This window comes from Salvia hispanica, chromosome 3 (assembly GCF_029641045.1).
Source record: "Salvia hispanica isolate PSC_SH4W2 chromosome 3, Shi_PSC_v1, whole genome shotgun sequence".
NCBI classification, from domain to species: Eukaryota; Viridiplantae; Streptophyta; class Magnoliopsida; order Lamiales; family Lamiaceae; genus Salvia; species Salvia hispanica.
This window is the reverse complement of record NC_142694.1, coordinates 19,175,504-19,201,342: the sequence shown is the minus strand read 5'-3', so window position 1 is coordinate 19,201,342 and position 25,839 is coordinate 19,175,504. Positions and strand designations below refer to the sequence as shown.

The window sequence follows — 25,839 nt, the reverse complement described above, 5'->3', positions numbered from 1 at the left end:
ATATCAACCCTCAATTTTTTCGACTCAGGGAGAGAGGTAGGTCAAGTCAATTTCGTACTCCCTTCGTTCCATTTAAAATGACCACCTTTTTTTTTTTTTTTTGTCCCAATTAAAATGGTCACTAATCAATTTTATAAATAACCTCTTCTCTCCTCTCTTTTCATTAAAATATTCAACTATCTTTTTCCACTCTACTTCATTCCACCTAACAACACTTCTATAATCCCGTGTCATTCAAGAATGTGGCCATCTTGAGTGGGACGTAATTATTGTGACATCAACATTATATCACATCATAAAAATGGTAAATTGGTACCTACTTGGATTAATTTTGTAATTTTAACACAAAACACTACAATAGTCATCTAGATCAGAGTATTAAGTTTTAATTTTCTTTAGATAGTCCTATATCTGAATAAAACAACATCGGTAAATAATATTATCATTAAAATTATAAAAAAAAAATTAAAAACTTCACATAAATTTAGATTTCATTATGGATTAGAATTTATCTATTTCTTATAAAAAAAGTACTACAAAAAAATTACAACAAATAGTAATAGTATTAAAATTACTGCAGCAGTTCAAATACAAATTCCTATTATTCGAAGTTTATCCACCAAAATATCTGAAAATCGAATATATGTTTGATCAATGATACAGTTATAAATTTGTTCGACCCACCAACAGCAGACGTTAACTGTTAAAGTGTCTTGGACTTATTAAATTTATTATTATTGCCTTCTTCTATTCATTACTTTATCCACGTGAAGCAGCCAGCAGCTAAAACTTGCAGATTTCTTCTTCACCTCTACAAATGGAGCTTTCGATGATTAATTAATCAATTTTTCTATTGTATGTATTGATGCTTATGTCATCTCTTCATCTTATTTCTGTGCCGTACTTTCAAGTTTGAGATTGATTGATTCTCTTATTCACACACATGATTTAATTATTGTTTCTTTTTCATATAAATAGTTATCCTTTCCCCATGTGGAAATCAAAATTCCTCAAAATTTCAAGTTGGTTTTCGTCCCTATTTAATAATTTGGGAATTATTGCTCTGCAAATGAGGAAGTTTCGTCTGTCAAACTCCCAAACCCCACCATTTTAGGACTGAAATTCTCTGTTTAGTGGCTATAGCTCCCGATTTTGTGATTCAGTGATGTCAATTTCTGCTTGATTTTAAATTAGCTTTGGGTTGTATTCACTGTACACATGAAGTGTTTGATGTATTGACGCAGTGGTCTTTTTTTTTTTTTTTTTTTTTTGCCTCTTTGATTGTTGAAGATTTGAGCTTGTGAGCTGTTTCCTTTCTTTGATAAGGAAAATGGAGGGCTGTGAAGCGGCGAGACGGGCTCTGGTGTTGTTGATTTTGTGTGTTTTTGCTGCTGTGGGAGTGGTTGCCCAGAATGGGAATTCTAGTGTTGTGAATATTGGGGCTTTGTACACTTTCAATTCTTATATTGGGAAGTCTTTGGGGCCTGCAATTTCTGCTGCTGTTGAAGATGTGAATTCTGATTCCACCATTTTGAAGAACACCAAAATCAATCTTATTTTGCAGGATACTAATTGCAGTGGCTTTGTTGGCACAGTTGAAGGTATTTTTTTTTCTTTTTTTCTTGCTCTTGGATTGGATTGTTTTGTTTCAAAGGAGAATTCTTGGTATATTTTGCTTTTTAATTTGTGAATTTTGATTAATTGTGTTTGTATTGGTTATGTTATGGAGAATTCTTGAAAAACAAATTGTGTAAAAATGGTGTTAATTGGTATAGAAGGAATGTTAATGTAGTAAGCCATTTTTTCTATTATAATCTAGAGATTCTTTAGAAAATCTTGAGAAATTTTCTTATTGTCTAAGCTCAGGCATGAATGATGCATAGTTTTAGTAGAGAATGAGGGGAACAAGGCATCTTTGACAGGTTATCCTTACTCGTCGTGTAGCAATGCAGATTGTGGGGAAGCAAGTTGTCGCGGCCCTGGGTCCACAGTCGTCTGGGATAGCACATGTGATCTCCCACGTTGTTAATGAGCTTCATGTCCCGCTCGTGTCATTTGCCACGGACCCCACTCTCTCGTCTCTGCAGTACCCCTACTTCATCCGTGGCGTGACTAATGATCACTACCAGATGCACGCGATTGCTGATCTGGTAGAGTATTTCGAATGGAGGGAGGTGATTGCCATCTTTGTCGATGATGATAATGGCAGGAACGGGATTTCTGTATTGGGTGACGCACTGTCAAAGAAACGTGCCAAGATTTCTTACAAGGCTGCGTTCACCCCAGGTGCTCCCAGGAGCGACATTGACAACTTGTTGGTTGAGGTGAACCTGATGGAGTCGCGGGTGTATGTTGTGCACGTGAATCCTGATACCGGTCTTGATATATTTACAGTAGCAAACAGGCTCGGAATGATGAGCAAGGGCTATGTTTGGATTGCTACTGATTGGCTTCCTTGTGTTTTGGATTCCAAAGAAACAATTGATCCCCAAACCGCGGATCATCTGCAAGGCGTGCTCGCAATTCGTCACCATACTCCGGATTCTGATCTCAAGACAAGGTTCAGTTCTCAATGGGGGAAGATCAAGAACAAAGAGTACCCAAAGTTCAATTCGTATGCTCTATATGCTTACGATTCTGTGTGGTTAGTAGCCCGGGCTCTCGATGCTTTCTTCCGTGCAGGTGGGAATATCAGTTTCTCAGACGATCCAAAACTGCGCGACACCAAAGATAGCTCCCTCCGTTTGACGTCCCTCCAGATCTTTGACCAAGGCCCGAAGCTACTGCAGCTTCTCACTTCGTCAAACTTCACCGGTTTGAGTGGACAAGTTCAGTTCGATTCAGACAAGAACTTGGTCCGCCCTGCGTTCGATGTTCTCAACATCGGTGGAACTGGAATTCGGAGGATCGGTTTTTGGTCGAATCACTCGGGTCTGTCCGTCGTTCCTCCAGAAAAACTATACGCAGAACGAGCCAACAAGAGTGACCAGCGTCTCTATAGTGTCCTATGGCCGGGAGAGACTACAGTGAAGCCTCGAGGATGGGTTTTTCCAAATAACGGGAAGCCTTTGCAGATCGCTGTGCCTTACAGGATAACATATCCGGATGTTGTGACGAAAGATAAAGGGCCACTGGGGGCCAGAGGCTACTGCATCGATGTATTTGAAGCTGCTGTCGACTTGTTGCCTTACGCAGTTCCTCACCAATATATCATGTACGGAGACGGTAAACGGAACCCCTCGTTTGGCAATCTTGTGAGCGACGTAGCACAAAACGTGAGTGTTCATCGTTTAAATCTGTTCCCAGTATTAAACTCGAGGCATTCTATATAGAGATGATGAACTTCTTTCTGTCTGTTTGTGTGTGACTGGTTTACTTTGTCTGTGCAGAAATATGACGCAGCAGTCGGGGACATCACTATCACGACAAACAGGACGCGGATGGTGGACTTCACACAGCCTTTCATGGAATCCGGCCTTGTCGTGCTCGCCCCTGTCAAGCAGGTCAAATCCAAGCCGTGGTCATTCCTTATGCCGTTCACTTGGCAAATGTGGGGTGTCACTGGCATCTTCTTTCTCTTTGTCGGAACTGTTGTTTGGATTCTAGAGCATCGGACAAATACTGAGTTCCGTGGCCCTCCAAGGCAACAGATCATGACGGTTTTCTGGTTAGTATTCTCCCAATCTTCACTTCCCAATTATTATTTCGATGAATGCATCCGATAACGAGCAAGCAGAGAATGAATTGACACTACGAAGTGCAATTTGGTTCGTTAGACGCTTTCCCCCAACCAATAGGTCGGGGTTCGAGTCACCATGGGCTAAATGGGGGTATCATATGAGCGAGCGTTGTTGCAACAAAAAGGACTAAAATTAGCCTAAAACTTTCCTTGATAGTTGATTTGATTTGAAAGTATATTCCATCTTTGATTTTGTGAGCAATGCCACTCATTTCATATCTTGCTCTTTCAGGTTTAGCTTCTCAACGATGTTTTTTGCACACAGTAAGTGTTTTTCGCTAATGTACGCTTTCGCTATGTCTTTTTCTACAACGGTTAAATTTTACTGGAGTCGATTTTATGTAGGAGAAAACACGGTTAGCACGCTGGGGCGTCTCGTCTTGATCCTGTGGCTCTTTGTGGTATTGATCATCAATTCAAGCTACACAGCTAGTTTGACATCCATCCTCACTGTGCAACAGCTCTCGTCGAGAGTTCAAGGAATTGACTCGTTGATCTCGAGCTCCGACCCTATTGGTATCCAAGATGGCTCGTTCGCATATAACTACCTTGTCAACGAACTGAATATAGCTGAATCGAGAATCCGAGTGATGAAGAGCCACGATGACTATGTTCACTACCTTCAAATAGGTCCGAACAAGGGTGGCGTTGCTGCCATTGTCGACGAGCTTCCTTATGTCGAGCTCTTCCTCGCCAGCACTAAATGCCAATTCAGCATCGTCGGAAGAGAGTTCACCAAGAGCGGATGGGGATTCGTAAGTACTATTTTCTTATCACAGTTTTCTCCATTTTCACCTTGTTTACTATCCTCACCGAGAATGAGCAAATATACGGAATCGAAAATCGGAATTATTGATCGAATCAAACCAAACCGAAATATTAAATTAGATTTGGACTCCAAAATTTGGATTTTCAGATCTGTCTGGTTTGGCAGAACAAAACCGAAATCTGAATCATTTACCGAATTCTGATGCTTCTGCAGGCGTTCCAACGAGACTCACCACTCGCAATCGACCTCTCGACCGCGATCCTACAGCTCTCCGAGAACGGGGAGCTGCAAAGGATCCACGACAAATGGCTGTCAAAGGACACATGCTCCGTCCAAACAAACCCCATAGACGACAACCGCCTCTCGCTGAAGAGCTTCTGGGGCCTCTTCCTCATATGCGGCATTGCTTGCTTCATCGCCTTGGTCGTCTTCTTCTGCAGAGTCTGCTTGCAGTTCAGCAGATACAGCAGCGAGGTGGTGCAGCAGAACGTCGAGGCGGCCGAGCCAGCGCGGCCAAGCAGGCGCATCTTGCCCACGACGAGCTTCAAGAACCTCATAGATTTTGTCGACAAGAAAGAGACTGAGATAAAGGAGCTGTTCAGGAAGAATAGTGGGGATTCGAAGAGGCATCCGAGCCAAGTTTGTGATGGACAGGGCAGTTGAAGGCTTGTTCCGGGGCTCGATTCATCTATTCTCTTCTGTCGTGTTTCAGTCTCGTGTTTTATCGTGCTGTGCACGTGCATTTGGGTGTGAAGTGAAATACGAGATTGGAACATGTCTGGTGATAAAGAATCTAGTATTTATACTACAACATAATAGCAAAATATGTTAGAGAAGGGGGAAAAAAAGAAGAAATGTGATATAGAAGAGGTGTATATTATTGTAATTAGTGATATTATTCACTTATTAATTATTATAGTTTTGGTTAATCTTGTTGAGTTTTAGTTCTACAGCTTAAAAACTATAGCCACTAGCTAACCATACCACATTATGTTCCACTAATCTTAAAATACAGCATAACCTATTTTCAGAACCTACTAATCTCATATTTTGTTCAGAGATAACTGCCAAATAGTGCAAGAAGTTTGATCAATTTTATAAACCTATAATTATATTACGAAATACTCAAACATATTGACAAATCATAATAGCGTATAACCAACGACAATGCTCACCGTTAATTACTTCTATACATTTAGAAATAAATAATCACCAAGATCTCGTACTTTGTGTTTATCCACACACGATCCTGTTAAGTGCTATACCACACTCCAGTTATCCAAAATAGAAATAACTTCATGTTCATACTAGCAATCGTTCGCTAAAGATCGTCCACATCTATTTGGATTGAGAATAATATTTTTATAAAGTACCGATGGAAGATATTCTATAACCATAAATTTAACCAATTTATTTATTAGTTTCTATGAATTTAATCAACAACAACAATAAGTGGCAAATCATATGGAGTAATATAATTAATTTCATTGAAATATGGAGTATGATTTTACATTATGCATACAGCTAAAATCATTCTTCTTTGTAGACAACCACCACTAGCACTCACAATCACAACCATCAAAGTATTAGTACTCCCTCCGTCCCACTAAAGATGTCATACTTTCCTTTTTAGTTTGTCCCATAAAAAATATCACATTTTATTTTTTGGAAAAAGTTCTCTCCCACATGAATATAAAAATTATATTTTCTTTCTCCATTTAACACATAAAACAAAACCTCCTAAAATGATCTCGTGTCGTCCCACAAGTGTGACATCTTTTGTGGGACGGATGGAGTATTAATTACTCCATACCACAAATATAAATAAACATCATATTTATAATATTTTGTAAGTTTAAACTACAAAATTATTACAAGTTTAAAGTTTGCATTATAGTATAAGAATACTCTTCAAAAAGTTTTAAAAAACTAACTCATTTTCTTGCCACTTTTTCAATTTAATAAATTCAAAATTGAAAATCCCCACTCTCCCAACCGATCTTAACTACCTCGACTCCAAAGGGTCCCACACTAGGATTCCACTTTGTGGGCACCCTTATTTACCTACATTCACACCCAAACAATATATAAATTCCTTCATCAACAATCATCCTCACCTCTCTCTAATTCTAAACACCTAAAAATTCTTCCAAAGAAAAATTCACTTCGCCCAAAAATTCTTCAAGCTTTCATCCATGGCGATGAACTCGTCGATCAACGACAAAAACATCGAGGAGGAGGAGAGCGGATGGACCAAGTATTTGGAGGACTTCTCTTGCAAAAACGACAGCTTCATAAGTAGCTCTTCTATGGTCTCGGACGCAGCGTGGAATGGCTCCTCCGATACAATCAAAAAGTTGAATTTGAAGAAGTTGAACCGAAGAAGGAAATACACGTATGAATACGATGATGCTTTGGAGGATACGGCTAGCTCTCCTGTTCATAGCCCTAAGGTGATCACCACTTATCCTTCTCTTCTTTATAGTATTTCTTTTTTTTTTCTTTTTATTTAAATCTTGGTTCGATTTTTTCTACTACAAGTACGATGTACTATAGGTGTATGTGAGAAAATAATAAATCTTGGTTAGAAAATTGTTTTGAGTTTCTTGTTTCAAGAGATAGGTGAATTTTAGTTTGATTTGAGATAGATTTTTATGTCATGAATAATTAGTTTGTTGGCTTTAGAAAATTGTCAGTTTTTTTTCAAAAGAAAAGGGAAAGATGTAATGGTTTATTCATAATCAAAGCAACTTTCCTAATTTTAAAATTTTTGCACCTATTTTCTTGAAAAAGAGAGTAATTAATTGTGTCAATATTTTGTTGAATAGGTTAGCACGATGATGAAGCATATGGAGGTCAACCACAGAAAGATGGATGATGTTGCTTCCTGTGATTTCATGGTAACAACTTGTAGTATTTAATTAATTTACTTCTATATAGGGTATCTAAGTTTTTATTTTTATTTTTTTGCATATGATCGTGCCCTTTTAACTAATTTTATTTAATTCTATTCTTTTAGGGTCAGCAGTCAAATTCAAAGAATTTCTTGAAACCAGAAAGAGAAGAGATAAATACGAAGAATATTGTTATTGACAATGAAACTAGCGATCAATATATGGAGCTAAGGAAGAGAGGATTATGTTTAGTGCCAATGTCAGCTTTGATGAACTATATTGGTTAATTAGTATAGTTTCTGTATCGATCTTTTCACACACGTTAATGTGAAAATTAGCATGATACTAGATGTACTATATATATTATAGTATGTAATGATAATAAAAGAAATTTGGTTAGATTAACTGCTGTATATAATTTTCATCGACATTTCCTTCAATGAAAGAAAATGCATCTTGCTGATAAAAGTATACATCAAATATATCTAATTAGCTCTCATGTATTGAATATACAGTTTTGTACTTGTGTGATTTTTGAATCTCTCTCTTTTTTAATATGTTTCGGTTCATTCATGCCTCCCTCCATTTTAGAAATAGGAGTCGCTCATTATCCATGCCTTATGCGATCACTCCCTACTTTTGTTCTAAGCATTACTATCTCTGGTTAAAAATTCTAATTTTTGCTAGAAAAATTGTGACCATATATAAATTCTTTTTACAATTATGCATATATTGAAATATCAGGTTGATAGAAAATAATGCTCCCTATTTATACTCTTAATTAATTTATATGACGATTATGATTCATAAATGAATAGAAATTAATTAATTTAAATTTTGACATTTTAATTCCTTTCTTTGTTTGATCTCTTTTAATTTGGGTTTTTCTTGATTCTTGTTTCGATCTCCGTGTTGAGACTAGTGCTGGGAAAAAAACCGAAATACCGAAATGCCGGCCTTATCATAACGAAAAAATACCGAAAATAACAAATTTTTGGTATACCGTAATTTTCGGTACGGTATGATACCTTACTAAATCTTTTGGTAAGATAACGACACGAATTTTCATATACCGTAAATTAATGTATACAGCTGCATACCGAAATTTGGTATATACCGTAAATTAATGTATAAACCGTAAAATATAAATATAATTATATATAAAATATATTTTATATATTTTTAAATTATAAAATTTATTGTGAAATATTAATATAATTATGAATAAAATATACTGTTTAATATATTTTTTAAATTATAAAATATAAATAATAGTCTAAAAATTCAAACTGTCTATTTTTATTGATGTTGAAAGTAAGGTATACCGCAAAAGTAAAGTATACCGAACATTGGTATGCTATACCGAAAATGAGGTACGGTATCGGTATGGAAAATCGTCATACCGAAAATAAGGTATAACGAAGTTCGGTATACCGAAAATTTTGGTAAGGTAAAGGTATGATTTTTTCGCATACCGAATTTACGGTAAGGTATACGATATGGTGGTTTAGGTAAGATATACCGTACCTACCCACCCCTGACAAGATTGCTGATTTGATTGCTTTATTCCAACGACAATTCTTAAAAGCTTTGAACTCAATTTGAGCTCGTCACAAGTATAATAAGGGTTTGTAGTGAAATCACACCGTGTATTTTGCTAAATTTGTGCAATTAAATTTCGTTTTGATCCATGAAATAAAACAATCTTTCCTCAAAATAAAATTAAAATCGGGTTCCTCATAAATATATTAATGGTTGATCCAATTAGATTCAATTATAAAATAAATTTAGAGTAAACTTAATTAATATATTATTGCTAAATGGTGGCCACATTGTTTCCACGTTTAATAATTAATTACATGTGGTGGAGGATTTTCGATCTAATTAATGATATTGTGACGTCTTAACAAGAAAGGGTCTATCAAGATTATCAAAACTAACAGACTATATATTTTATTTTTACTAAAAGGGCATTAGTGTTTAACTTTGCCACGGAAGAAATTACTACTAATATTTTTCTAAAAGTAATGGAGACAATTTACATTGTTGAAACTAATAACCATAGATTGTTTCAATGCACTTCAACTCCAACCCACTATTAATTATTGTTCTTACTTTTAACCATGATTTTATTTTGTTTATCTTTTATAGAAATGCTTATGGTATTGCCGTATTATTTTCATTAAAACAATAACTCCAATCTACAAATTAATTAAATCCAACATTACTTTCTGGTTAACCTCTATTTATAGTTGGATTCAACTAATACAAAACGGATAGTAACTAAACTTATAATTTCAGACTATGTGCATAGGGATCAAAACGGAGGTGGATTTGTAATTATTTAAGATTAAGAACATTCATTGGATTTAGCATTTCTTAGAAAGTACTATAATATTTTTATCCCTTTTTTGTTTCTCTCAAATTAATTAAAAATGGTATAATTGTAACAAACAGACTTACCAAGGAGATGAGACCGTATGGCGATGGCTATTGGTAGCTCGTAGCAATATTAATTTAATTATTTTAAAATAATATTCATGTGTTTTATTTATTAATTTATTTGCTTAGTGCATTGAACCGAATAACTATTTTTTGGCACGAATTGTTATTTATGACTGATTGATTAGAATTAAGAAGTGTGACGCGATATGCAAATTTATACTCTATTTGAAATGGATTTAATATCACATCATTATTAACCACTTGCTGAAATGAACGAAAAACAAATTTATTGTAACTGGTCTGGTAGGTAGTCATTATTCTTTCTTTTCATTGCATTTAAAATGACTTGATACAGTAGCAGTATAATTTTTGGCCCATGTTGGATTAATTTAGTGTTTTTTTCAGACATAATCATAATTTTATATCTGAATTGTATAGCTGCATGCATATTTAACGAGTTGGAATACCGAGTAATTTGGTCGGTACAAAAAAAGGTTAGGGTTATACTTTCAAAATTTTATTTAAAAATATATTTTTATATAATTAATTACTTTATTAATAGTATAGTGATTGTGCATAATAGCATGGTAAAGACTTAAAGTCTTTTGACTTATGTCTGTCGAGATTCGAGAACTGCATACCATATGTAGCACTATTAATTTCTGTATCCCCTTATAAATTTAAATAAATTAATTGAATGATGCTGATAATAATGACGTTGATGATAAATTTTTTACACAATTTATAAATTTAATGATGCTGATAATAATGTCTAAGTTATTAGAATTAAAAAAATATACTTCCTTCGTCCCCTAATACATGGCCAATTTGACTAGACACGGAAATGTAGTAGGAAATGTGAGGAAAGGTTAGTAGAAGGTGGGTCTAACATTTATATACTCCCTTCATATTAAAAAAAATAGAAACATTTGAAACGGCACGGGTTTTAATGCACAATTGGTAAAGTAAGTAAAAAGAATTGGTAAAGTAAGAAAGAGGAAAAGAAAAATGAGTAAAGTAAGAGAAAGACTAGAAAAAGTAGTCAAAGTAGAGTTAGTGGATTGTAGGGTCAATGTCCTAAAATGAAAAGATTCTAAAGTTTCTATTTTAAGGAACAACCAAAATGGAAATAGTTTCTATTTTTAAAAAACGGAGGGAGTATTAGTTTTGTAGTGAAATGTGAGTAAAATAATGTTAGTGGAATGCGAGGCCTATTAATAAAAATAGTAAAAAAAGTAAATGAGACATTTATTGGTGGACATACAAAAATGGCAAAATGAGACACTTATTGGTGGACGGAAGGAGTATGTATTTGAAAGAAATTATTGGACTAACTTTTAAAAATTTGAACAAATAATTATAATTGAAAATTAAATAATGATAATATCTCATTTAGGGCTAACCCTATGGGGTTCGGGTTCATTTCGGGTTATTCATATCGGGTTGCGGGCTATTTGGTTTAGGGCCATTCAGGTTGTGATTTTTCTAGATAAAATTTTGCAACTTTGACCTAATGAAACTGTAGGGTTATTTGGGTCAATTAGTAAGTTTTGGATTGAATTGACATTCCTAATGTCCACGTTGTATGGAGGAAGATATACGCTAACCGATTAACAAATAGAAAAGAATATTAGTTACGGGGACCAATGCTTTAATAATAATTAAGCTTTAAACATGAAAGTCAGCTTTGCTTAACTGTTCTTTTTCTTGGTTTAGTGTTTTGGGGGTGGGCCGGAATAGTCACCAATGAACCCTCCGGCCCGCCATGAGCGAGTCACTTCTTTTTGGCACGGGATTTAAGAAATTGATATGGAAATAGTTAAAATGGAGAGAGTAAGAGACTACAATAAAGTAATGAAAAGAATAAAGTATGTAGAAAAAAATAAAGTAAGAGAGATAATTTTTTATTTAGAGGAGAAATTACTTGCGATTGGACATCCTAAAAAGGAAAGTGACTCGTGATGGGATAGGGGGAGTACGAAATTGATGGGTTCATTTTCAAGAAATGCACGCCTTCGCACTTAACAATAACTTTGACATTGATTTCGATGGCGACTTTGATGAGATTATTGACAACCTTTCATGATTTTAGTGGAACATGCTTGGTTTGCTTAATTACCTACAAATTCATTCTCTTAGTTAGAAAAGTATCGTGTCGTGTCGTGTTCCTTGTAAATCGATCAATTGTATATGTACACAGAATTTATTTAAATTAAATATCATGAGTTCTATTCTCAATTCATCGATGGTGTACCAAACGTCAATTGAAATGTCTCCATATCGCCTCATTTTCGGCAAGATGTGTCTCTCTTCTTATTGAGATATTGAGATATTGAGCACCTGAACATATTTGATTGTTCAAAAGATGAATATAGAGCTAAGTAAGTGTGAATAGGAGAGAAAGCTCGAACTCCAAGAGCTTGATGAGATTTGACTAGAGGCCAATAACGCGGCATTGTATTGTAAAGAAAGATCTAAGCTTTGACACAATCGAACCTTTAAAGAGAGATCATATGAATTAGGTCAAAAATTTCTTTTGTTTTAATCAAATCACTAAATCGGATCATACATTGTTTGAGATATCTAGTCCAACAGAGCCATCAAGATTTAGAGAGTTTTTTTTTTTCTCAAACACCATTATTGTGGGGGATTAGACAGACCCCCAATCCGTCCATATCATACGGAACACAAACAAGATATTAACATCCATATATAAGCCAAACCCAAAAATGACTAGAACCACAACAAAAAGCAAAGAACCAAATTGTGATGTATCAACAGACCGAGCACTATCCGTCTATCTATCAGGCTAGGAACCAAAATTATCAGCATGGAAGAAAAGTGCCAATTGTGGGGCTTCTCACAACAAAAAAGAAAAAAATAAAACTAGCCAAGGGACATACCCAAGGCTAGACAGCCCTCGACCCTAGCTAAATACTCCCTCTGTCCCATTAAAAATGCAACGTTTTTCTTTTTTGGTTGTCCCATTAAAAATGAAACGTTTCCTAAAATGGAAACAACTCTATCTCTACTTTTTCATCTCTCTTACTTTACTTTCTCTTCATTTACTCACAAAACAACACTACATAAAATCCCGTGCCGATTCCCAAATGTTGCATTTTAAGTGGGACGGAAGGAGTATATATATGTGGACTCAAAGATCCTAGCTAAATATATATGTGTGGACTCAAAGAAGAATCTTTTAAAAGGCCTTACAAGGAAAGAATATCTTGCCGCTAATTATAGAGCAGTTAGAGAATCGTTAATTTATCATGTAGGACAAGAAGGAAGTTTCAATAGTCTAATTAAATATAGAAATATTCGCCCAAATTTTGTAGACTTTATTACATTATGCAGCATGCTTCCCGTAACATTCCCGTGACAAAGTGCAAAGAACTATTTGTTATGTAATTAATGAACAATCCTAATTCTTGTGTTAAAAAAGATCACAATTCTGCCTCAAATATCGATTTACTCATGATACTATAGTATTCTAACCGACAATCAAACTAGATTTTCAATAAATAAAAACTAATTAATGTCAAGGAGAATAATATCGTTGGACGTCGTCTCATATCTCTTATTTTTGTATATTTTAAAGAGAGATTGAAGAATTAAGTAATTAAGTATTTGATTATTCGTAGGCCGGCGGCGACAATAAAATATGGAGTTGGCTAGAATTAAGTATTCCAAAAAATCAATTTTCACTTTAATGAGTTGATCTAACTTAAATTATCACTAGTCTTAAGTTATTGTGTTATACTAGTATTATATTTAAGATGAAAAAAGAAATAATTTTTAATTAATTGGGGAAATGTGGCTATATATTGTAGGTATTTGTTTATTTAAATGGTTATTGTGATTAACTACCATAAGGGGTTAACTTTAAATATAGTATTGGACAATTGTGTGAAGAAAACCCGAAAACACAAATGAGCCAAATATTTGGGCCGAGTTCTGTTTATGGACCGAGAATTTTAATCAACAAATTAACGGTTTAATGTATATTTATGCGCATTAAGTATTAGTGACAGCCCATTAAGTGAAAACTCATTTACTCATCGTCAGAAAACATATTATTAATGAAAAAATAATAATCCTCAATCACAAATAGTGCAAAAGTCCAAATAAACTAAAATACCCCTAAAGGGCTAGAAGGTATTTTAGATATAAAAAAGTAAAAAATACAAGTCCCTCCAACGATACTATATCAGAGTCTAAAGACGTATGGGGACGTTATTAAAGTTTGAGTACCGCATTTGATACAGTTTTAAAATTTAGATACCAAAAATGTTGTTTACTTATATTTATTAAACAAAAAGTTTATACTCCGTATATCTAAAATATTGAAATTTTGTTAATAAATTTATTAAATTAACATTAACATGTAATTTAGGATATTTTAACTTGGATTTGCACACGTCAATCACGCCCCAATGCATAATTTCTTCGTTTGTTTTTTTATTAAACACTAATCGACAAGGGTAGCAGAGATTGAAACTTATTAATATGTGTTTGGAACCTGATATAATTATCATTTCTCATTTCATAAATGTGAATTCGCAATTTTAAATTAGTGCAAATAAAAAATCAATTAATTAAGTCGTGCATTGCACATATGTAACACTAGTTAACATAAAAAGAAAACTTTGAACATTTAAAAATTACACAAGAAGGGAGTTGTCATGCGATCTCAATTGCAATAGACTTTACTTAGAGTGCACTTCAAATCAAATATTGATTGTGGATTCTAACGAAATTTTTTGACATTCACCTTTTCCCATTTTGCATGACTCAAATATTCCGAGCATTAATATTAAGCAATCTTTTGTAATAAAGGAATTCATTTGTTTCTACTTCTTATAACATTTAAATTGTAAATGGGAAAACTTAAAAATAAATTTTAGATCATGTAGAATGAGAGGAAGGGGTATATTTCCAAAATTAGAATATAAATTCTCTCTTTTTCTAAGCATATATTCTATTTGGACATCCATTCATAGACGAATGAAGCATACAACAAATCCAAGAACCAAACAAATTCTTAGCCTTGTCTTCACACGACTTATATTCAATAATAATTCACGTCACAGTCACTGGGATTAGTTGTTAATTTGATTCCAAATCCATCTTTGTTTTTGACTAAACACTACTAATTTAGTGTTGATTGTTGATTCTAACGCTCCTTAATTTCATCATCGAAAAAAACTGCGAAAACTCCCATATTTATTCTCTTTTTCTCGTCTTTCCCGTCGCCGGCCGAATGCTCCCCACAATAAATTCCAACAAACAGTTTTATTTCTTCTACACTTTTCAAAAAATCATTTTCTAGCCTTTTTTGAAGATGAACGATCTTCTCACGGTTTGTGTTTCTGTTTCTTTGATATTTTGCTGGTTTTTTCCTGCTGATTTTGTATATTTTTCTTTTTTTTGTTTGATTATAGAGTTCATGAATTGAATGTTTATGCTGATTTTTGGGTGAAGTTATCATGGAGTATTATTTAGTTTATTCATCATGTTGTCAGTCAGTCAGTAGTCTAAAATTTAGTATAAAGAAAAAATATAATTTTATTTATAGTTATTTTTACTTTTTAGTTAGTGTTTAAGAATAGATGTTTATGCAGTATTTAGGTGAAGTAATGAATTGATAATGATATCCTTGTATTTTCTACTCTTATATTGCACATGCTAAGAAGTAAGAACATGGTGAATTTTTGAGGTGCAAAATAGTCTGAGATTCAATGGCAGCACGATAAATGTGATCTTGAACTACGGCCTAAATCTTTAGATCGTGTTTCCTTTGTTTCTGTCTAGTTTTTGAAGTTCTTGATATGCTATAGTAGTTGTTCCTTTCTTCAAAAATGTTGGAGTAAACTAGAAAAACTATGTTTTCACTTAAAATCAAGAATCTAGTTGAAAAATTGGTTGTGCTTTTCTTGAAATGATACAAGAGAAAATCTCTTAATAAATGAGACATAATGTGTTTTTATGGTTCTTGAGTCTTGCGTGCATGTCAGGACTCGTTCGTTGGAGATGCCAAAGGCAACACGTCCAGAGAATCCGACATAGAGATGGGCCCTCGGCTTCCTAGGAGTAGCTCTGATGTGGCTCTGGAATCCTTCCATAAGCAGGTGCGCGCCAAAAAGAAGTCATGGTCCGTTTCCTTTCTTTTTCCTCGTAAATTCTCATCTTTATCGTTGCTGGCAGATACAAGAGGTCGAAAAGCAGGTGGACAAGCTCTCCGTTTTGCTACAGAACCTTAAGGTATGAATATGAATACGGCCTTTCATTGATAGACTACGTGCTTACAAGTGAAACGTGTTATCTTAAACGACTATTGTAGGTTATGTAGTTTCATCAATAGACAACACTTGCAAGCGAAACATGTATCGTGTTTTCTTAAGCAACTATTGCTTGTTATGTAGTTTGATTTGATTCTATGCATACCATCCTTTTGTCAGGAAGCGAACGAGGAGTCAAAATCGGTTACAAAAGCTTCTTCGATGAAAGGTGCAATCCTTCTCCTTTTCATAATACCTTATAGATTTAGTACTAATGTAGCATGTCGTACTCGTTCCAGCTATCAGGAGACGGATGGAGAAAGATGTCGATGAAGTAGGAAAGATAGCACGCGGTATAAAAGTGAAAATCGAGACAATGAACAAAGATGTATAGCTCATACCATTTTCACATCTCAGTATCCCTCTTTGGTTGTTTCTCTGCTATGAACTGATTTATCCGAATGCTTCTCAGAACTTAGCTAACCGGCAGAAGCCTGGCTGCGGAAAGGGAACGGCCGTTGATAGGTCAAGAACAAACATGACAAAGTAAGTATAAAAATGTAAACATCTCCAGCTGTTTCTTCCTTCCCTATGTTTCGGTACGAGTAATTTAACAACGCCTCGTTCCCTGCAGCGCCTTGACGAAGAAATTTAGAGACCTCATGACCGAGTTTCAGGTCCGTTGATGATGATTCTGTTTTTCGATACATTGAGTTTTTGAGATGCTCTGTTTGTTTGAACAGACATTGAGACAGAGGATTGAAGAGGAGTATCGCGAGGTTGTTGAGCGACGGGTAGTAACAGGTCAGATTCGTATTTATTTTTTCTTTTATGTTTACTCCCTCCGTCCCTTAAAATTGATTTAAGACGAAAGTGCGTATATTAAGGGACAGAGGGAGTATTTTCTTTCGATATTGTTTGGTTTCATTTTTTAGAATCTAATGCGCGCGTTCGACGTTCAGTTACTGGAAGTAGACCGGACGAAGAGGTAAGCCTTCCTTGCATGCAACACTTGAAATCTGCAACATATCGACGATATTCATTTTGGAGCTCGATGACTAACAGACTATCAATACTCTCATTGAAACCGGAAACAGTGAACAGATATTCCAGCAAGCGATGCAACAATCCGGGCGGGGCCAGGTACTTTTTCATTTTATTCATGCGAAGAATGAAATTTTTTACATTTTTATACGTCTCGTTATGTAGGTAATGAACACTTTGGAGGAGATTCAAGAGAGGCACGATGCTGTAAAGGAGATCGAGAAGAAGCTTCTCGACCTTCATCAGGTACATAGCGATCTAACTGATGTTGTTGGATCACGTTCCAAATGACATCCGTTGATCTCTCTTTGCAGATTTACCTAGATATGGCCGTGCTAGTCGAAGCTCAAGGAGACATTTTGGACAACATTGAGAGCCAGGTTAACTTTTAATGATCTTATATGATTCCTAGATATATGCAAAATTGGGGTATAAATAGAAAGATATGGTGTGTGTTGTTGTGTGTTGACGAGGCTCTCGTTCAGGTAACGAACGCAGTCGACCACGTTCAGTCGGGAACGACTGCGCTTCAGAACGCGAGAAAACTGCAGAAGGGCTCGAGAAAATGCATGTGCATTGCCATTATAATTCTCTTAGCAATTGGAATTATTATAGTTATTAGTTTGGTCCAACCATGGAAAAACTAAGGGAAAATGGTGCTTCGTTTTTCGCGCACAGCGCGTAAAACGTCGCTCCCAGTTAACCTTAGTTAGCGATGTGTTGTTTGCATGTTCGTGAGCCTTGAATGGCTTTGAGAAATTTTATAGTTTGATAGATTAAATATATTGATACTAATGTGTATGAATAAGTAGTAGTATAAGTGGAAATTAATACGAAAAATAAGAAGGGAGCTATTGTAGTATGTGTGAATTGGTCTAGAGTGATAATGTTTGAAGCTAAAGGTCTTGGGTTTGAATCCATAATAATGCCACCTTTAAAAAAAAGGGTCTTTCTATTGATTCGACAAGAAATGCCTTACTCCCTCTGTCCGTTGTTACTTATCACAAGTTTTATTTTTGGTCCATCTGTCATACTTCTCACACTTACTTTTTACTCTACTTCTTTTAGTAATGAACCTCACATTCAACTAACTTAATTTCACTCCCCCATTATTATCAAAGTAATACTCCATATAAAAGTAAAGCACCTATGTCACTAGCTTTTTCAAATCACTTCTGATATTCTTAAAATCTGTATCGAGTTAGAGTCAATTAATGGCGGATGGATGAAGTATTAATTTATATGTTCTTCGTCGTCAAGTTCGCATCTTTGCTTTGCTTTCGTGAACTTCGACATACAATTTGTATTAAACAAAATATATGTTCCTATAACTTTGGCAGAACAATAATCCCACTACTACCCGAAATATAAACACTAACAAAGTAGCTTCCTCAAATTATTTTCTTTGTTTATTTTGTGTTTTACTAATTTTCCAACAAATTAATGAGGTTCAAGGTAAAATGCTTCTCTTAAATGCTTGGGCTTGGGCTTGGTTTTGGATAAGAAATGTTTATAAGATTTGAGGCTCATGTCTTATTTTAAATTTTTATTTCTGAATTTAAGAATTATTGCATGAATTAATGGAGAGAAGAAAAAAGTAATTGGAGTAATAATGATAGGGATAAAAGGTTATTGAATGTATTAATGATGATTTGCTTTTTCTAAAAGTAGAAATATAACATTTTTATTGAGATAAACTAAAAAGAAATATGACATTTATATTGGGAGTCATGGGAATGGAGTGCGTATAAATGATCTTATTTTCTTCGTTTACTTATTTAATTGGTTTGTTAAATTATGGTTATAGGTGAAAAACGCAGTGGATCATGTGACCATGGGTACGGATGCTCTTCAAACAGCGAAAGATCTGCAGAAAAAATCAAGAAAATGCATGATGATTGCCATTATTTTAATGTTGGCTATTGCAATAATTATCGTGCTTTCTATTCTCAAACCGTGGAAGAAATAGGACTGGTACATAAGATTTTCACAATTAATTTGCAAGCCAATTTTCATAAATTAGGACATTTGTTTTATACATGTATTTCTCCTGATTTTAAAAATGTACCTTATAATAGTTGGCAAGCGAAAACTTTAATTTATGTTATAGTTTTATTCCACGATGCAACAACTGAGATTCTCAATTGCGAAATGCATCTGAGAGAAATATGAATCTTAACGAGTAATCATAAGTTGAAGTTTTCGTCTGATTGAAAATAATTAGGGGGCACAGACCAAGATACATTGTCACAAGCCAAACTTTTGATAAAAAATGCAACCGAACAACTAAAAATGCAGGCAGAGACATAATTGAACCCTCATTTCATAGCTGATTTTCAATTCACTGGTGTTAGTTACATATACAAAGCACACTTTGAATTTTAGTGGACGTAAAATGGATTGACAAAAAAACAATAAAAAAGCCTCAAACAATATAAAAAAACTGATGAAGAGTATGTATAGATAGTGCAATATAAATATGAACCCCCACCCCCCCCCCCCCCCCCCCTCATATACAACCATCTTAGCACAAAAACAGGCAAAGAGATAGAATAAGACAACATTTAACATTCAAATTCAAACATCCCAATTATGATGCTACAAGGGCTTTCACAGATCAGCAACAAAAAGGTCGATACAGAGCTTAATCAACGGGCAATCTCGGTCAAACTAATGGAAACGGGATAGATAGCGTGAGGCGTACACACTTTAACGAAAACATGACCTGGGAACACGTTTTTGTTTTAATCAATAACAACTTGTGCTGATCTTTCTCATGGCAGAGAGTAAATTTCGATCTTTCCTGCTGCATCAGACGAGAGCATTGGGTTTCACCTCTCGATGAAACAGGGCCAATCAGAATGGCATAAACAATGGTCACACGAAATACAACAGGGGTTAAATCCTAACACTGTTATAAGGTTGGAATTTCCACGGTACGAAGTTATTTCTAAATAATGCTACACCATATAAAAGTACACCGACGAAATTTTCTGAAGGTTTCAAGGAGAAAAAGAATCAGTTTTGGGTGAAGTTCTGTACTTGTTTGTATCACAGGGTTTGTTGCTTTTATGACAATAAAATGCTGCCCTTCTGAATATCAGCAACTGCAGGTGATCAACGAACAATGTAAATAACATTGAACTCATAGAGGATAAAAAGCAAACAAATAAATAACAATGAATACCTATATTGCACATTAGACACATCCAAAGAATTGTTCCAAGGATGGCGCAGTAAAGACATTAGAGGCAGGTCGTTCGAGCTTGACAGATGAGACGTGAAGCTGATATTTTATGAATCTCTGAAAAATGATACAGAAGTTGATGAATTTCAAGCTATGATGTGCAACGATACTCCAAAGAAACAAGTGTAATAAGCATGATGTATGCAGCCTAGAAGACATAGAAGACAATAGATGCCAAGCAATTATGTGAAACGATATTTTCATGAAAAGAAGTGGAGTGATGAAGCATAAAAGCCATCCTACAAAGTTATATGTATCCACTTCTTCCAAAAGAAACATAGCAAATGTGTATTTTGTTGAATGTACAGTTTTCTTAAATTCGGCACCCCTATTTCCAGAAAGGATATGATTCTTTTATTACAGTGGCGATAATACGATGCATATAATATTTACTCAGAAAACCAGAACTTAGTTTAAACAATAACAAATAATAGACAGTATAAGCAGAAGATCCGCAGTGTCTCAGAAAAATCACAAATAAAGTTGAACACACAATATCTCAGAAAAACACGACTAGACATTTAACTAGTCAAGATATGTCTTCCCCTCTTTTCCATCACGGTTCACATACTAGAAATAGACAACAACATCCACAGATAGATAACAGAGATTCAACACTCCAAACTATTGAAAAAAACTGCACTCGCCTTTCTCCATTTAACTTAGATGAAAAGTAAAAAACTGATTATTAAACTTATCTGAAGAATAAGAACTAGTTTTTGGTCGAAATCAAGTAACAACATCTAAAATGTAAATTCACATTACTTTAGACCAACAAAGGTGTTTCTACTTTGTAATAATAGGCTTTACCAAAATGTACCATTGAATGATATATCTAATTAACGCAAATTTCATGGACTTCTTTCTTCAAGTTTTTATTAGTTTACCAAGATGAATACTTATCTTATGTTGGATAGAACAGACAAACGTAAAGAAAGAATTAGAACATACAGCTAGCTGGGTAGTAATTTCAGGATTCGAGTCAATGTGCCAATCTGGTTCCAACTGTCTGACAAAAGATGTCCGTCCATTCTCCGTGGCACAGAAAAGAACCTGCAAGCTCAGTTCTGTAAGAGCTACGTACAAGCTTAAAAACTTACCTTGTGGACAAGAATCTTAAAGTTTCTAAGAACAATGTAATGCCACATAAAATGCTCATTAATTTTTCTTAACTACATAACCACACAACAATTTTTCAACTGACACCTACCTTATCTTTGACTAAACCACCTGATGTAAAAACCCCAGCATCTTTCAGGGCCTCAAGGACTTTCTTCTGCAATGACAAAAGCGACAAAAACTAACTGGTGATCTTGGAGTAAATTGCATCATATAGCAAACATAAAACAAAAGTACGCCATATACTGAGAAATGAACAACACACACCAAACTTCTAAGCCATGATGCTTTGTTCCCCATTTATATGGGATTCAAGAGATACTATTCTTGTAATTAAGATGGTTGACTGCACCAAGAAAAGCTCCCACCATATCTCAATAAACGATTGTTGAAAAAGAAGAGTACGGAGTACTGCTTTGTTGTTATTTTTCCTTTTTTGAAAGTTAGAATAAATAAAAATTATTGAAAGACCTAGAAGTATAATTACTTGTTCATGTCATCAGCATTTTGAAACCATAATAAGTAAACCAAATAAATAAGCAATTTGAGGACAAGATTATAGATGAAAGATAATTTCAAGATACGAACAGATAGGCATCAATATATAATCTAGCGAGTAGAGGCATAACATCACACAACGTAAACACAGATCATTCGTACAAAACTAATTTGTGACACTAGTCCAAATAACAAAGCTACTATACAGTCTATAAGACATAAATGTGGTTAAACCAAATCCAAGTGATCAATAAGAGAAACAAGATAATTTTTCTCAATAAGTGAACCCCAGAAATAAATGTTCTGTAAGAGTACATCCTAATGTCTTGTACGACCAAAAAGCATAAGCCGGGGACCAAAAAGTACTAGGATTTGTGTAACACCATAATAAACAGGACGAGAGAGATGTATTCACATGATTCTTGCAAGATATGGAAGTTCATCAGCTATCACAGATAATGAAATCAACATTCAACTGAAAAAAGACTTTCACCATATGAAAATAAATAAATGGTAAACAATAAGAAGAGGATGTTTTACTTCACTCTCATCATCAAGCACCCTTTCCATCAGATAAAGGTCACAAAATTTTGTGATCTCAAGCAGCACCTCCAGCACAGATGATCTTACAGTTGCTTGCTTCTGGGAAAGAAATTCGTTAACCACACGAATCAGTAATTTTGCATTGATGATTTTGATATGCTATAGACTTGAAGATATGTAACAACCTGTAGTTCCTCGGGGGTGTTCTCCTCGAGAATAACACCAAGCAACCTACATGTTACCTGCACAATTTAAGAAATAGAAAGAAAAAAAAAAGGAAAAAAAAAGGTGAATGTAATTTACATGGAGGTAAGTATATCACAAATCCCAAACCACAATATTGCTGTCTATGACATGAATCACACATTGAACACCACTTTTAATTTCATAACCCCAAACATTGTTCAATTCAGACTCTCAGACACAACACTGACAACACACACATAGAGACAATCAAACTTGATTGATAATTGACAAAATGCCTGTCCTAAGCATACCAAAAATGTACCAGTGTTGTTAGGAGTGTGGGGCACACTGGGGCAGTTAGGTAAAATCCAGGGCATGGGGCAATGGGGGCGTATGTCCCATGAATCGGGGAGCACTAATGCAATTTGTAGAAGAAAGAGAAGCTTGTATTAATGGTTCAAAATTGTATGCATGTAGGGTGTAGAGGTACAAATGAGTATAGCACATATTAGTGAGGGTGTAGAGGTATGGATTAATATGGTGTCCCCATGATCTGACACATAAATAGCGAAATGTGAATATGAAGTAAGGCACGCATTAATAACACCGATGTTGTCAACCAGTTATGGACTGAGCGAGAGACATTCGGAGGATCAACTATAAAGGAGGGTGAAGAGATAAGAGTATAGGTTCCCATGGTTTAGCACATTAAAGATGGAGAGAGGGAGAGAGAGAGATTGGGAGGATCAAATCCAAAAGAGGGTGTAGGGTGTGCACTTTGATCTGTCACGGTGCCGTAGCCTTACCCCAGCTGCTGCATCTCGCTCGCCCCAGCCACCATGGGGCGATTCCAGCCTCACCTCGTGCACCACGACTGTAACACATTTTACAGAAACGAATGTAACAACATTTCAGCCATGAAGCATGAGTCACAAACACCACAGTTCAGTTAACTCTATCGTAAAGTATGAAGTATCATCTGATTAGGGATGATAACAAAATCTTAGGCAGCATTTCTTTGGCTGCCGGTCATCTCAAAGTTTTCTGATAAAAATTCTCCAAGTAACTTAATTCATCCAGTCAGTCTAGGAAAGTCTCTTGATGGCTCAAAGTTACATAATAGGTCCTGCGTGGCCCAAAATAGAAAATTTTAAACTTTTACAATAGCAGAACACTAGTAGATACGCATCACTCATGAAGGAGCCATGAAGGAAAAGCCAAAGTGCAGGAGGTTTGTGGAGGAGAAGTCGAAGTGAAGGTTCATGGAAGGGAATTAATGTCTCCATTACAAGTGAATGAAAAGAATGAAGATCGGGCAAGGAAAAGGGTGTTGACAGATGTTACTGATGTTGGATTAGTGGGAGAGTGAGTGGGAAATGGTTACCAGAAGATGGGAGGAGTGGAGTTGTTGGTGCTAGTTATTCCCATTATGTTTATGTTACTTACTTCTTATCTAGTGGGATTGTATTGTGTTTGTTAGTAGCCTGTAGGGCAAGTGTAGCTAAGGATTTCTATGAAGGAAAAGAGGGCCTTCATTTGAAGGAGAATCTATCAACATTTCTATTACTTTTTCTTAGAAACATTGTGTCGACAACAACTACGTCTTCATTGCTTCATTCTTTAACATCATCCCAAATTAATGGATCGTTACATGGGAACAAGACACCATATCAAAGTATTCCAATTACATTTTAAGGAAGTATAAATATATTAGGCAAAGATAATGCTCAAACAAAAGAATAGAGAGACTCCAATGTCTGAAAGCTGAGTAAGCACATGACATAACTAGCGCACAGAATAGAAAAGGGACATTCTTCCTGTATCAGGAGAATTGAGTCCACCTATTGCATTTAAGTATACATTGGTTACACTACCAATGAAAAGTATCGTTCGAAACATTACCTTCCTTCCTTCGCTCAATCTTTGCCTAACAATTTGTCCAAGGGTTGGCTGCAGTAGGATGAAAAATGTCACTTCTTCTATTTCCCAAGTTACCAACAATGCATAACTGAAAAGGGTGAAGAAAAAACCTACTTTTACAGGCTGAAAGAACTCATCGATAGCATTCTGGGTTCTCGAATCCTCTACAGGATTAATAGCCCCCGCAGACAAAACATTTACTGTCTCAGCACTACGAACACCAGAACTACTCGCTGACGGAGCTTGCCGTTTTGATTGCCTTCTTTGAGGCTCACTAGGTGTTCTCAATATTCTCCAAGTGAACACTAAAGCAAATGCTAACCCTGCTATGGCCCCAACTGATCGAGAATCCTGCAACATAACATTAGAAATTTAGTCCAAATCAACAACTCAGCTATTAGTTTTTGACATAATCAATAAAAACACTCTTCCAGCTATCAAATTTTACACCAGCATCCAATATTGGAAATTAGCCCCAAAAAATAGATGGCTCGAATCACAAATTAACACATGAAAATTCGATTGATGCTCGATAATTCGCAAAAAGGTCAGGGAGAAACAGGAATAAGAGCAAAAAATTAGAGGAAGATTGGATGAGAGAGAATCGAAACGAACCAGGTCGCGGGGAAACTTGAGAGAGAGGAAAGCTCCAACACGTTTGAACAACTGCAGGAGATCGTCCTGGGCATTATCATCCATTGCGATTTGAGAGAGATTTGTGTTCTGCCTAAACCAATTGATCAGAAACCGATTGAGTCGCGCTAAAATTGAAGTTGCATTTGTAGCTCAAGGATTTATTGCACAGTGGGGGAGGTTAGCTTGCAGATCCAGGGAGATACACTGAGGATTTTTTTAATTATAAACTTTTTACAATTTTAGTTATGTAATTTTACGATTTTTAATTGTATAATTTGTAAATTAAACAACCTAAATGATTTTAAATGGAGTATGTAATTATTTAAATAAGAGATGAATTTGTTTCAATTAAAATTATGCGTTTTCATTTTTTTGTGTCTCACTTAAAGAAATATTTTTAAAAATGGAAACTCAATTCTCTATTTATTTTTACTTTATTCTCATTCTAATTAACCCATCAAATAACATTATATAAATTTTTTAAAAAAAATGCTCTAGAGATGGAGGGATTTATTTGT

The 25,839-nt window shown here is 35.1% G+C and overlaps 4 protein-coding genes across 8 annotated transcripts; 3 read left to right on the top strand and 1 right to left on the bottom strand.

Moving 5' to 3' along the window:
- Positions 1 to 707: 707 nt before the first annotated feature.
- LOC125214330 (glutamate receptor 3.4-like) lies at positions 708 to 5,437 on the top strand. 4 transcript variants are annotated; one of them, XM_048115315.2, is made up of 7 exons: positions 708 to 855; positions 1,291 to 1,601; positions 1,945 to 3,275; positions 3,390 to 3,667; positions 3,972 to 4,003; positions 4,085 to 4,494; positions 4,722 to 5,437. In XM_048115315.2, exons 2-7 carry the CDS (start codon positions 1,331 to 1,333, stop codon positions 5,169 to 5,171), a joined length of 2,772 nt encoding a protein of 923 aa, XP_047971272.1. In that variant the 5' UTR covers positions 708 to 855; positions 1,291 to 1,330; the 3' UTR covers positions 5,172 to 5,437. The 4 variants fall into 4 exon arrangements, with proteins under 4 accessions (XP_047971272.1, XP_047971273.1, XP_088924610.1 ...); XM_048115316.2 differs by having other exon boundaries at positions 710 to 855; positions 1,327 to 1,601; XM_089068484.1 differs by lacking the exon at positions 708 to 855 and having other exon boundaries at positions 1,468 to 1,601; positions 1,953 to 3,275.
- A 1,178-nt stretch (positions 5,438 to 6,615) lies between these two features.
- Positions 6,616 to 7,870, top strand: LOC125216935 (vascular-related unknown protein 1-like). The gene is made up of 3 exons (XM_048118726.2): positions 6,616 to 6,961; positions 7,337 to 7,408; positions 7,528 to 7,870. The coding sequence occupies exons 1-3, from the start codon at positions 6,704 to 6,706 to the stop codon at positions 7,687 to 7,689; spliced, it is 492 nt and encodes a 163-aa protein (XP_047974683.1). The 5' UTR covers positions 6,616 to 6,703; the 3' UTR covers positions 7,690 to 7,870.
- Positions 7,871 to 14,900: 7,030 nt separating this feature from the next.
- On the top strand, positions 14,901 to 19,365 carry LOC125216358 (syntaxin-132-like). 2 transcript variants are annotated; one of them, XM_048118048.2, is made up of 13 exons: positions 14,901 to 15,209; positions 15,865 to 15,978; positions 16,055 to 16,111; positions 16,309 to 16,357; positions 16,428 to 16,516; positions 16,601 to 16,674; positions 16,763 to 16,805; positions 16,872 to 16,932; positions 17,091 to 17,116; positions 17,194 to 17,271; positions 17,338 to 17,418; positions 17,487 to 17,552; positions 18,980 to 19,365. In XM_048118048.2, exons 1-13 carry the CDS (start codon positions 15,192 to 15,194, stop codon positions 19,139 to 19,141), a joined length of 918 nt encoding a protein of 305 aa, XP_047974005.1. In that variant the 5' UTR covers positions 14,901 to 15,191; the 3' UTR covers positions 19,142 to 19,365. The 2 variants fall into 2 exon arrangements, with proteins under 2 accessions (XP_047974005.1, XP_047974004.1); XM_048118047.2 differs by lacking the exon at positions 18,980 to 19,365 and adding an exon at positions 17,658 to 17,967.
- Positions 19,366 to 19,720: 355 nt separating this feature from the next.
- On the bottom strand, positions 19,721 to 25,511 carry LOC125216331 (ubiquitin-conjugating enzyme E2 enzyme activator PEX22-like). Its single transcript, XM_048118023.1, has 9 exons — positions 25,301 to 25,511; positions 24,800 to 25,036; positions 24,668 to 24,715; positions 22,765 to 22,821; positions 22,577 to 22,678; positions 21,630 to 21,695; positions 21,371 to 21,472; positions 20,360 to 20,476; positions 19,721 to 20,279 (listed from the first exon to the last, which is right to left on the bottom strand). The coding sequence occupies exons 1-8, from the start codon at positions 25,382 to 25,384 to the stop codon at positions 20,372 to 20,374; spliced, it is 801 nt and encodes a 266-aa protein (XP_047973980.1). The 5' UTR covers positions 25,385 to 25,511; the 3' UTR covers positions 19,721 to 20,279; positions 20,360 to 20,371.
- Between the last annotated feature and the right edge of the window lie 328 nt (positions 25,512 to 25,839).

What these genes read in the sequence shown, in the direction of transcription:
- LOC125216331 (XM_048118023.1), bottom strand. Translation starts at nt 25,384, where the DNA reads ATGGATGATAATGCCCAGGACGATCTCCTGCAGTTGTTCAAACGTGTT. An exon ending in TCAAGTTTCCCCGCGACCTG is followed by an intron (nt 25,037 to 25,300) that starts GTTCGTTTCGAT and finishes GTTATGTTGCAG; the next exon opens with GATTCTCGATCAGTTGGGGC. An exon ending in GATTGAGCGAAGGAAGGAAG is followed by an intron (nt 22,822 to 24,667) that starts GTAATGTTTCGA and finishes TAAATTGTGCAG; the next exon opens with GTAACATGTAGGTTGCTTGG.
- LOC125216935 (XM_048118726.2), top strand. Translation starts at nt 6,704, where the DNA reads ATGGCGATGAACTCGTCGATCAACGACAAAAACATCGAGGAGGAGGAG. An exon ending in CTCCTGTTCATAGCCCTAAG is followed by an intron (nt 6,962 to 7,336) that starts GTGATCACCACT and finishes TTTGTTGAATAG; the next exon opens with GTTAGCACGATGATGAAGCA. An exon ending in TTGCTTCCTGTGATTTCATG is followed by an intron (nt 7,409 to 7,527) that starts GTAACAACTTGT and finishes CTATTCTTTTAG; the next exon opens with GGTCAGCAGTCAAATTCAAA.
- LOC125214330 (XM_048115315.2), top strand. Translation starts at nt 1,331, where the DNA reads ATGGAGGGCTGTGAAGCGGCGAGACGGGCTCTGGTGTTGTTGATTTTG. An exon ending in CTTTGTTGGCACAGTTGAAG is followed by an intron (nt 1,602 to 1,944) that starts GTATTTTTTTTT and finishes CTCGTCGTGTAG; the next exon opens with CAATGCAGATTGTGGGGAAG. An exon ending in TGAGCGACGTAGCACAAAAC is followed by an intron (nt 3,276 to 3,389) that starts GTGAGTGTTCAT and finishes TTGTCTGTGCAG; the next exon opens with AAATATGACGCAGCAGTCGG.
- LOC125216358 (XM_048118048.2), top strand. An exon ending in TTTTGCTACAGAACCTTAAG is followed by an intron (nt 16,112 to 16,308) that starts GTATGAATATGA and finishes TCCTTTTGTCAG; the next exon opens with GAAGCGAACGAGGAGTCAAA. An exon ending in TGAGCGACGGGTAGTAACAG is followed by an intron (nt 16,933 to 17,090) that starts GTCAGATTCGTA and finishes TTCGACGTTCAG; the next exon opens with TTACTGGAAGTAGACCGGAC.